The sequence below is a fragment of the Nothobranchius furzeri genome, chromosome 16 (genome assembly GCF_043380555.1).
Source record: "Nothobranchius furzeri strain GRZ-AD chromosome 16, NfurGRZ-RIMD1, whole genome shotgun sequence".
In the NCBI taxonomy this organism is placed as follows: Eukaryota; Metazoa; Chordata; class Actinopteri; order Cyprinodontiformes; family Nothobranchiidae; genus Nothobranchius; species Nothobranchius furzeri.
In genome coordinates, this window is record NC_091756.1 from 4,057,961 (window position 1) to 4,069,973 (window position 12,013).

The 12,013-nt window shown below is 43.2% G+C and overlaps 1 protein-coding gene across 1 annotated transcript in view; it reads left to right on the forward strand.

Annotated features, from left to right (window-relative positions):
• adprm (ADP-ribose/CDP-alcohol diphosphatase, manganese-dependent) overlaps positions 1–7,255 on the forward strand; it is a 50,206-nt gene extending 42,951 nt beyond the window's left edge. The window contains exon 3 of the mRNA XM_054735921.2: positions 6,747–7,255. Within this exon, the coding sequence (XP_054591896.2) occupies positions 6,747–7,036 (290 nt within the window). The 3' untranslated portion in view covers positions 7,037–7,255. The remainder of the gene's footprint in view (positions 1–6,746) is intronic.
• The last annotated feature ends 4,758 nt before the right edge of the window (positions 7,256–12,013 follow it).

Below are 12,013 nucleotides of genomic sequence, written 5' to 3' on the forward strand. Positions count from 1 at the left end.
ATCGTTATAATTGGCTAAAGGAACCCAAACCGTTCTAAAATTCACCCCTTGTCGTTCTGTGGTCTGTGTATTCGTGGGTTTTTTGGGCTGCGTCCCATTTTGGATTGTGCAGGTTTGCCTGATCTCTGTAGTCCTGTGGGGTTATCGTTCGTTGCTGGTATCTGAGATATTGATGTCGGCTGTCCCATCACGGACATCGGACGTCTGTGCTGCATTATGGTTTTAAATCTGTGCCAAAGTGTTAAAAACCCGGCTGTGAACTTTGCTTCGGCGGATACCTGTGTGTGTGTGAAGGTATATGTGTCTCCCTGTGTGTGTGTGTGTGTGTGTGTGTGTGTGTGTGCGTGCGTGCGAAAAGGGGCGTGTATCTGGGTTTTTGAGTGTGTGTGAATCCTGCAGGTTCTGTTCTAAGTGTAATTGTGTAGCTACAGTTCTGAAGCTTTGAGCCAGCTCTGTCTGTCTGTCTGTCTGTCTCTGTTCTGTGCATGGATGAGAAAGTATGAATTTAAAGGGACTGGAAAAAGGAAACAAGATTGTTTGACTAAAGTTCTGGGACGGTGTGTTCAGGTGTGTGTGTGTGAGAGTGTGTGCATGGAAAATAGAAACAGAGAAGTGGTGAATTGCTTCAGTGGCTGCCAAATGTTATCTGAAAAAGTCATTTTAACATATGCCCGTATCTGCAGTTTAATTGTATTTCTGACAATGTTTGCATTAGAACTCAGGGGTGGACCTTTAAAGCGTCCGAGCGCCAATGGCGCTAAATTTTCTCATTGGGCGGTAAATACATGAAGACTTACCGCCCGGGTGGCGCCCAAGCCTTATTTGTCATTTACATACCGGCTTTCACCTACATCATGGCCCCGCCCTGTAGGAAGCCGCCGTTTTCGTTTCGCGCGCCTCTAGCCACGTACTGCACTTGTACGATTCGTGCACGTACTGCACGATTCTAGTTATAGTCACGTGAACTATAAGTTCACTATTAAAGACGAAGTGGAACCACGCTAGAAACACACAAGCACGCAGGGAGATGCCGCCGCCACAGGGATGGGATTTCTTGATGAAATCCCCGGCAAAACGCTTTAAAACTGGTGAGGAGAAGCGAGACAGTTCAAAACGGTATGAAGCAGAGAAGCGTGTGCATAGGTGGAATGATTCTTGGCGGGTTAAAGAAGAAGGGAGGCGCAGAGAGTGGCCGTGTTCGAGTTGATCAGCGCCTCGCCTGGAAAACAGACGAGAGCAGACGGAAGTAGCAGGGGGAGTGGCGTTTACGCCGGGGACACACCGGCCGCGGAAGCGCCGAGAAGCGAATCGCTCCCGAAATCCGGCCGCTGCTCAGTTCGGATCAGACGCGCCCCAGTCGAGGCGCGCCTCGGCTCAGCTATAGTTTTTCCTCCATTTCCTCTGCCTTTTCTCAGCTCTTTTCCTCTGTGTGTGTGTGTGTGTGTGTGTGTGTGTGTGTGTGTGTGTGTGTGTGTGTGTGTGTGTGTGTGTGTGTGTCAGTGTTGCCAGATCCAAAATCCCACAATATTGTACAGAGAGGCCTAAATTATCGTTTTTCAGTACAAATTATCGTACATTATAAATTTGATAGTAACGTTCTATAAACGACTTCTCACTCCAATATAATATAACAAAGAAGGTGTTTTATATAACCTTACAGTTTCTCGCGAGAGTAGGCCCTATCGATGTGATTGGGCTATTTATTGTACAGATCCAGAGTCAGTTTTTGTAATAGACACAATAGCATAAACCTGTAAGCACTGAGGTGAAATCTGACTTCAAAACAGTTTAAAATTATGTAATGGACTTGGGAAAGCCACAGCAAAAAACGGTGTTACTAGATGCAATGTGAAATTATCGTACATTTGAGGATTTTTGAAACTATTGATCGTACATCGTACTGAGCCCAAAATTATGGTACAAATACGATAATTATCGTACATCTGGCAACACTGGTGTGTGTGTGTGTGTGTGTGTGTGTGTGTGTGTGTGTGTGTGTGTGTGTGTGTGAGTGAGTGAGTGAGTGAGTGTGTGTGTGTGTGTGTGAGTGAGTGAGTGAGTTAGTGAGTGAGTGAGTGAGTGAGTGAGTGAGTGAGTGAGTGAGTGAGTGAGTGAGTGAGTGAGTGAGTGAGTGAGTGAGAGCCTATGGTGTGAACCAGTTGTTTCTGCCAGTTGAATCTCGTGGATTTCCCTGTATGTGTAGCTCGGGGGTGACAATGGCTGAAGATATCGCGTTAGCATTCACACTTGTTCAATTTTCAATTTTAATTCTGGTGCCTGTTAGCAGCTGAAACACATCCTCACGTGCTTGTGGATATCATATATTGTATATGGAGACATGACTGTAATAATAAGTAAAGGTTATCAGCTGTAGGTTCAGTGTGCTCATAGGAAACGTGACAAAAGAAAACAAAACACATTTCTCTTTATGGCCTATATAGTTGTCATCATCAACATAACGTGATTTACAGAATACATGTGAACAACTAACATTTCATGTTCTACCACCGGATGTTTGGATCAAAATATGAACCAATCAGATCTTAGATCAGGTGAGAACCAGGCGTTTCCCGTCATCATCTAGGTTTTTCAGCCGGTGGAGAGCAACTGCAGCGCCTTGCTCCAAAATCTGCGGCCGCCTTGATCTCACGAGGTTATCGTTGCCTACGTATGCATGACGTCAGAGCAAGTCGGCGTCAATTCGGACACAAATCTAACCGGCATGCACTGCTCGCCAATCACTGGTGGTCTAATCTGCGCAGAACTGGCTCATCTCGAACACAGTCGATGGCTCGAATACAGCAAAGCGGAGTTGGTGATGTACTGCGTTGTATGCCGTAAGTATGCGACGACAAAATCGAGTTTTGTTGACGGAACAAACAAATTCAAACTTGAATACGTTATTATGTTTGTGAATGTGTACAAAATAAAGGTTTATTACATTTAAAACGGTTCAGTTGTTATTTTGACTCGTTTTGGCAGCTGACCGGTAGATTCTTGGCGGGGCCGGTAAATATTCGGAGTTACCGGCCCGGCTGGCCGGTTGGTTTTGAAGTTAATGTCCACCCCTGGAACTCCTTGGCGTGCTCCCAGCCTGTTTCACTAAACCAGTGCGACTTAGATAGAATGGGGAATACCGCTTCTAAAGACAAGCTGGAGGGAGAGATGGAATTTATGTCCCGTAAACACCCAGATAGTTTAAAATTTATGGATGAATGGCGGAAGAAATACAAAGTTGTTGGAACATTAAAATGTCAACAATGGCATGACTTAGTTGATATATGCAACGTTAAAGTTACGGCAGCCACTTCTCTACTGTGTTCAGAGGCATCATGTCTTTTGCTATACAAAAAGTTATAGCTTTTATGATGGTTTTGCTTCTCTTTGAGTTCTGCTCGTACGGTGCAACAGCTGAAAATGACGAGATGATCGATTGCTGTTTTGGTTGTGCAACTGCACCGCCAGTGTAACAAGTTGTCCGGACTCTGCTCGCATTTTCACGCTCTCTGTATAATCACTTGGGTGGTATTTCTTTAGATGATTAAATAGATTTGTAGTGTTGCCAGTTTTTGAAGGCACCATTCGCCGACATACCTTGCATGTCGGCTTGATTTGCTCAACGTCACTTTTGAGATACCCGAACCACCGCCACACAACTGACGTTGAGTAACTTTTCTTCTGAACAATGTCTTCATCTCCAGAAGACAACTCCGAGTCATGACTGGGATCTACTTCGATGTCTTCAGCTCCACGTTTGGCCATTCTGCTTATTAAACCTCTTCACCGAAGTAGCGGAGCAGGAAAAGTGTAATTGCAAATGCTTCTTCTTTTTGTTAAATGGCGGTGGGCAACCAACGCGCATGGAGGGTTATCGCCCCCTACTGAGGCTGCAAACATCTGTTATTTCTGATCGAGACTCCCAGATGATCACCGTAATTGAACTGAAAATGATCGTGATCACAAAGTGCGATCATATGATCGCCCAGCCCTACCTGTGTGTGTTTACCACCCAGCTTCAGCTCTTCTGTGGTTGGGTCTGACCCAAGTTAGTAAATGTAAGTCCTCCATCAGACTTGTGCCTCTTCTAGTGTCATTTTAAAGGATTTTTATATATTTATTTAACCATTACTAGATTACCAGCAACATAAATACTAGTAAAACACACAATTATGTGAAGCTGGAAAAATTAAAATACTGTGCAAAATTACATTCATTCTGTACTTTAACTAGACTGAGAGACCATTTAAAGGCTCGGGAACCTTTATAGGTGTTTCTATTTGCAATTTTAAATTTTAGCTGATTGGGGTCTTGTTAAATATCACACAGTGACCTTTTAATAGTCTAGATAAGTGTAATGTTCCTGTTAGTAGTTCCTCTTGTTATTTAAATTATTCAGGTTTATAAAAACCATTTGGACATACATTTTATTATGCTCCAGTCATTAGTCATTAATATTTCACTATTGTAGTAATTTATAGTAAATTAAGTAAGTTCAATTAAAAGGGGAACCCATTTTTCTTGCATTCTTTAATGAAAAAAGTAATTAAGTAGTTCTTTTTCTTGGTAATTAGTTACTTTTACAATCTCATAACTCTGTAAGTAACTGAGTTACTTTTTGACAAAGTAATTAGTAACTATAACTAATTACTTTTTAAAGTAACTTTCCCAACACTGGTTATCAGTACAACCATCATTTCATTCATACTTTGTCCTGCACATTTATCTAGTTTAGAAAATAAGATTACAGATCATTCTTATAAACTATATTCTTGACTCTGTCTGGATTAATGTGAAGTGTGTGTTCCCTGAATAAGTCAAAGAAAGTAAAGTCTTCTGATTAAACATTCAAAGACCAATCAGATTGATATTTCATATTTATATGGAATATCACATCTTATTGATCATTTAATACAGCAATACTCAATGGCGGCCCACGGGCCAGTCGTGGCCCTCTCTTTGTGGCCCCCAAACCCCACGCACACCCCCCACCCCCACCCCCACTGGCCGACCGGGAGGTGTAGGATAGATAGAGCTGAGGAAAATAATCAAATAATCAATAAATAATAATACATTTTATTTTAAAGGGCCTTTCAGGTCACCCAAGGTCACTTTACAGGAGAATGAACACAGTACACAATAAAAATACAGATAAAACAACTAAAGGACAAGTAAACAGAATAAAATAGATGAAATCACAAACAGTAATGTCACGTTGCAGGTTAGGAGGAGGTTGGTAGGACCCAAGATGCGGAAAACCCCAGATGACACGAGGCAGGAGTGGTTTTAAAGTAAAATCCTTTTTATTAGGAGATGAACCAAAAATCCAAAAAGGGCAGGAAGCCAAAAACCAAGTCCTGAACAACAGGAGTACAAAAGCTCACTTAGAGCAAGAAACCTAGAGCCACAGGACCTGGGAGAGATATCTGGAGGGCTGAAGACCAGGGGACACATTAGGAACTCAAAGAGACACATAAGGGGGATTCTTAGGGAGAAATGGAGCACACAAGGAGACACATGAGGGAGACGCAGACACAGACCATGACAAGTAAGCGGTTCGGAACAAATGGGTTTTGAGTTTGGTTTTGAAGAGGTTGAAGCTATCGGTGTTTCTGATGTCAGGAGGGAGAGAGTTCCAGAGACGGGGCGCAGAGCAGCTGAAAGCCCTACTACCCATGGTGCTGAGGTGGATTGAGGGAATTACCAGATGGATGGAGGAGGAAGATCTGAGAGAACGGCAGGGTGTAGCAATGGTAATGAGGCTGGCAATGTATGGAGGGGATATGGAATGGATGGCTTTGAATTTATGGAGTAGAATTTTGAAAATGGACCTGAATTTTATGGGAAGCCAATGAAGCTGCTGCTGGAGGACCGGGGTGATGTGGTGGAAAGTGTCAGTTCTACTAATAATACGTGCTGCTGAATTCTGAACAAGTTGGAGTTTATGAGTGAGTTTGCTAGGGAGACCGTACAGAAGTGAATTACAGTAGTCAAGGTGGGAGATAACAAGGCTATTGACTAGGATGGCTGTAGCGTTAGACGTAAGGGAAGGGTGGAGACGATTTATGGATCGGAGGTGAAAGAATGCAGACCGAGTTATGTTATTGATATGAGCCTGAAACGAGAGAGAGCTGTCGACGATGACACCCAGACTCTTAACCTGAGGGGTGGGGGTAACCGTGGTGTTGTCAATGGTCATGGAGAAGCTGTCAATTTTTAGCCTAGTGAACTAGACCAAATTCTTGCTTTGCAAAGTTTGGTCTAGGCACGCTCCATTGGAACCTCAGCAGCTCCTACCAAGACTCTGGCTAGCCAATCACTAGAGGGGTTTCAAACACATAAAGAGCTGTGATTGGTCCATAATGGTGGGCCAATCATAGTGCTCTATCTGCTTAGTGAACAAATCACAGAGCTTTATCCACTTTGTGGGCCAATCATAGTGCTCTATATGCCTGGTGGGTGGGATGATGCAGCAGAGTGAAACAAGAGTACGTCACATTCATTGTCCAGTGGAATGCGGACATCATTTGAAAGACAACGGTAGAACCCGCCCCACAACCGAGAGCCGTCAATGGAGCATGGCCAGACTAAATAATACATTTATTTAGTCTGGCTTGCCAGGCTAGTCAATTTTGGCAATGTTGGACTTACAGAAAAACAGAACGACTAGATTTCTGATGCTTTCTTTCTATGGATCCTGTACAAAGGTAATACTTTAAATCTGGGTGTCTTTGTGCTTCCTTGTCCAGGTCATCTGCCAGTCCACCCATCTGCAACCGACTGGGTTTGCCTTGCGTGGAACTTTGAAGAGCTCCTGGCTGCCATACGCTCCCACAGCAGCGTTGTATGTTACATGGCTGGACACACACATACCGGGGGATACTACTATGACAAAGAGTCAGGGGTGCACCACCTGACCCTGGATGGTGTGATTGAGACTCCTCCTGACACTGATGCCTTTGCCACAGTTTCAGTCTACACAGACCGGATGGTGCTGAAAGGTTATGGGATGGTAATGGATCAAGTGTTTATGTTCTAATGGTACATCAGCAGGGCAGCACAATAAGACAGGATGGATACCTCAGGTCCAGAACCACCTGACTAAAGGTTGAATCAGAGCCCTGTGGTTTTTAACATGGGATACTGCGGGGATGTTTTGCAATATTCTGACATTCAGAGGTTTATGAATCACTTTACTAGAAAATTGGCTTTACAACATTGAGTCTTTCTATTCTTACCTTTAACAGCAGACAGATCCAGAAGTATAACCTTAACTTCTAACAAAGTTTTCTGGACGATATATTGTCCAACAAATTATTGACGATAAACTATATTATTGTCGACATTATTGAGACCAAATGAACCACTTTTTTAAAGTTAAAGAGCAAATTGCAGGTAAAATTATTTTTCTTTCTTTCTTTCTTTATTTATTTTTCCCGTGTCCGGTCTGGCTGTGAAGCCAACAGAATTAATGTCCAACTGCCGGTTAAATCTGGCTAAATTATTTTTCTAATTCATATAAAATGTTGTCCAAAATACTATTTCAATTCAATTGAATTTAATTCAAGTTTATTTATAAAGCGCCAAATCACGACAAGAGTCGTCTCAAGGCACTTCACATAATAAACTCTCCAATTCAGGTCAGTTCATTAAGCCAATCAGAAATAATGTTTCCTATATAAGGAACCCAGCAGGTTGCATCGAGTCACTGACTAGTGTCAGAGTCTTTACAGCAATCCTCATACTAAGTAAGCATGTAGCGACAGTGGAGAGGAAAACTCCCTTTTAACAGGAAGAAACCTCCAGAGAATCCTGGCTCAGTATAAGCAGCCATCCTCCACGACTCACTGGGGATCGAGAAGACAGAGCAGACACACACACACACACACACACACACACACACACACACACACACACACACACACACACACACACACCAAGTAATGTTTATAATGTTAATGTTTGAAAATCTTATTGTGGATATTTGGTTTTAAAATCCATAACAGCAGAGTTTTCTAGTAAAAGTTCCTTTCTCTTGTTTCTAAATGTGAACCTCTGACGTAACCAAAGGGAGTTAGAAGCTAAGCAGCCTCAGCTCAGTGTGGAGTGGCTAGTTTTAGGGTATAGAGGTCATGTGATCCAGTCAGTGTGTGTTTACTAGTGTTGGGTTGTGTTCATGTTGATAAACTAGTGTGTGTGAAGGCTGCTCCAACTCCAGCCTGTCTGGACATCGAGTCCACGGGTTTCCAGATCAGAGAAACAACGCCTCTATATCCGTGCCTGAGGGCGTTTTTGTGCAGCTGCAAAGACAGACTTCTGTAGCCCACATCGGTCGGTACCGGGTCAGGGAGGTCTGCGCTGGGGTCTGGAGACCCGTAGCGGGGTTTAAAAAATTAAATGTGGATTTCTGGAGCTCAAATCACCATCAGAACCAGGTCAGAACCGACTGCCAGAAGAACCGCGCGGCTCAGTTGGTTTCCGGGTTGGAACCGGATCAGAACCGCCGCCTGGACCACCAGGAGAGGATGCACGGCTTTTAAAAGTTCCAACACGACTGGCTCGCTGGTGTTTGGGTCAGATCCAGCTCACAGAAGCCTGCATGAGCTCCAGAACCGGATGACAGTCGGCGCTCTCCCTCTCTCTAAGCTAAACTGCGTTAGGTGAACGGATATTAAAGAGTATGAGACCGCTGACAGACGCTCATTAGTATTAATATTATATTAACTGACTGATACTACTTTAACTGTCTGGTACATGATAGTAATCTGTAAGCTAACATGGTTAACTCACAGCGGTGGTCGACTGTAGCTTCCTGGGCGCTCTATAGGTGATTGATTGATTGATTGACAAGCGACCCCCCCCCCCCCCCGCTGCTTCTCTTTCACTCGGCTTTGGCCGATGGGTTCTTATAAACATTTAAAGGTTCCTCTGTGTCAGAGCCACATTAGAGTCCATATTTTTCTCTGGCTTCAGCTAAAAGGACTCCAGCAGCTGACGTCACTTGTTTAACCGTTTGGCAAAAAACAAAAATCCTTTCCCACAAATTTGACGCTGAAAGCCTAAATAATTTATGTACGTGTAAAAATGTTTAAAATGAGTTTCTGTTATTTTTCTCTAAACATTGGTTCATGGGAGTCTCTAACCTGCTATTTGCTCTTTAATATATCACAATAATGCAAGTACACCCTTTAACCCTCCCACTGTCCTAATGGGTGTGACCCCATGAGGAAAGTTGACCATTGAGCAGGATTGATGGTTTATCCCTTGAGGTCCATGTGGCAGGGGTGAGGAGTGAGCACCACCTCACCCCTGCAGACACAACGGCTCTTTTAAGAGCTACTCAACACCTCAAGACAGACATCTAACCTGCAGGCCCTGGTTGCATCTCATGGCCGATGAAAGCTGAATTCAAAGGGAGCTACGACTCTTTGGGTTCTCGTAGTCTTGACTTTCATTGAACTCACCACTCGGGCTGCCTGTCCTCCGGACCTCCGGGAGTGACAGGCAAACAAGAGACAAGTGCAAGACTCTGCACACTGGCATTGGATGGCTTCATACTAAACAAAGTTTAGCTTGTCAAACCACACAGCCAAATTGATTTTACAACCCAGACTTCACAAGATCAATCTCAGACACTCACAAGGTTCTGCTAAAACATCTAGCTTCTATTCCATCACATCATTCATCATCTGTTATATGTTCAACCATCATTTCATTCATGCTTTGTCATGTAAAATCATTCAGTTCAGGAAAATAGAATTACAATAATTTTTATAACTATATTCTTGACTCTTTCTGAATTCATGTGAAGTGTGAGTTCCCTGAATAAGTCAAAGAAACTAAAGTCTTCTGATTACAGGTACTGTAATGTAGCGTCATGAATGGCCTCTAATTTGTGACAAAGGTCACACTTTCCCAGCTGGGTCAAGCTGGGTCGAACTGTAACTTTACCCCACAGATTAACCCGCCTGGAGCCATGATGTCTGCTGAAACACCATCTTTATCTGCTGCTGTTCCGTCCCAAGATGGACCCTTCAGGATTTTACAATAATAATTTTAAATAATAATTTTAATAAACTCTTGATTTTATTACTGTTTATTACAATCATCATAATAGCGCCGTTATGGCTGCTCTCGTGGTCTGCCTGTATCTGTTCTGTCTACATGTGTGTGTGTGTAACCTTGGTCAGGCTGTGCTGCGGAGTCAAGTTCCTATGCTCTGGTTCGCTGGAGCGCTGGCAATAAAACTTTCTGATTCTGATTTCTGATTCTATCATCTTGGTTCATTTCAAATGTATTTTAATTACTGAAATGACTTATTATGCTTTGGGTAATATAATATAATTATTTATGATAATCCGTAATGTGTGTTCAGTAAACCAGAAGGTCATCTTGCACGTTAACCACCACATGCAGAGGGTATCCAGGGTAAAGTTGAAATCATCTCACATGTCTTTATTTCATGACCAAGCTTTCTGACGCTGAGAGGGCGTGTTCTGAATCCCGCAGCTGTAAGTTCAGTTCTTGAACCATACCAGGAGACAAGGGACGGCCGCCCAAGTCTCTACTAAGCATTCTGTCACGCCGATAGTCTTGCTTCGGATAAACGCACCTGTTTCCAGCTGACGCAAAACTCCTTCGGAGTTATTGATTTTGAGACACAAATAGTTTCACCAGTCGAGTGACCCAAGGAGACATCTCAGGACCGATTTGGTCGCACTAAGGTCCCTCTACCAACCTCGTGCCCGGAGGACATCATCTCCACCTGACATCTCGGATCCAGAAGAGGGTCTCCTGATCTGGGTGAGGTAGACACTTTGGACAGATGGCGTCTGTATGCTGTTTATCTAAGTAACATCAGTTAGCTGCAAAACCAACTTTCCACCCAGAACACTTCTCTCGCTGAAAGAAACCTGATTCATTCACTCATTCAAAACCTTGCATTTCATTTAGTTTTGTAGCATCATGAAGGTCCTCTAATTTGTGGCAAAGGTCACATTTACCCAGCTGGGTCAAACAGTACTTTTAAACCCACAGATTACCAAGGAGCCATGATGTCTGCTCAATATCATATCACCTATCGGCTGCTGTTCCATCCCAGGAGAAGGACACTTCAAGTTCAGGATGATAATAATTAAATGATAATATTAATAAAATATATTTGATTTTATTACTGTTTATGAAAATCATCATAAATGATCACTTGGTTCGGTATAAAGGTATTTTAATTACATGAAATGGATTATTATGCTTTGGGTATAATAATGATTAATTATGATTATGGTTGATGACAGTAAAAGATGTGTTCAGCCAAGAAGGTCAGTTCCACCTTATCCATCTAACACAGAGTCCAGATAAACGATAACTGCATCACATGTTTTTGACGCATGACCAAGCTTTCTTACTGAGAGAGTGGGAGTGTCCTGAGAGCTTTTGTAAACTAACCATCACAGCTTCACGTTCAGTTCTTGAACCAACATCACGGAGGAAGCGAACGGCCGTCCCTAAACCTCCACCTTCTGTTCTGTCACCCTGACAAGAATAGCTAAGAATAAACGAAACTGTAACCAGCTAACGAAAAATCATTTTCTTTTTTTTTTCTTTTTTACCGTGTCCTGTCTGGCTGTGAAGCAAACAGAATTGATGTCTGAATGCTGGTAACAAGCCTTACAGATTTACGCTCAGGTGGAGCATCAAAGCGTCTGCTTTTAATGTCACGCCTGATACTTAAAACTTTATTGTTATTGTTGTTGAATGCCAACCAGACGGCCAGATCTCCCTCCTAGCCTCCAGCCCCAGGAAGCCAAGCAACAACAGCGGTGTGCTAAGACCCCTAGTCTCCCTCCACCTGCTCCAATATAGTGTTGTGTGTTGATGAGGTGTATTCCATGGCTATGGTGAGTGGGCAGTGCGGGCATTGTCCGGCCTATGCCAGCTGATGCCACCGCACCACCCCACTTGCACCCACAGCCCTCGGTGTCTAAGTGCAGTTTAAAATTGGAAGTGGGCACCGGCA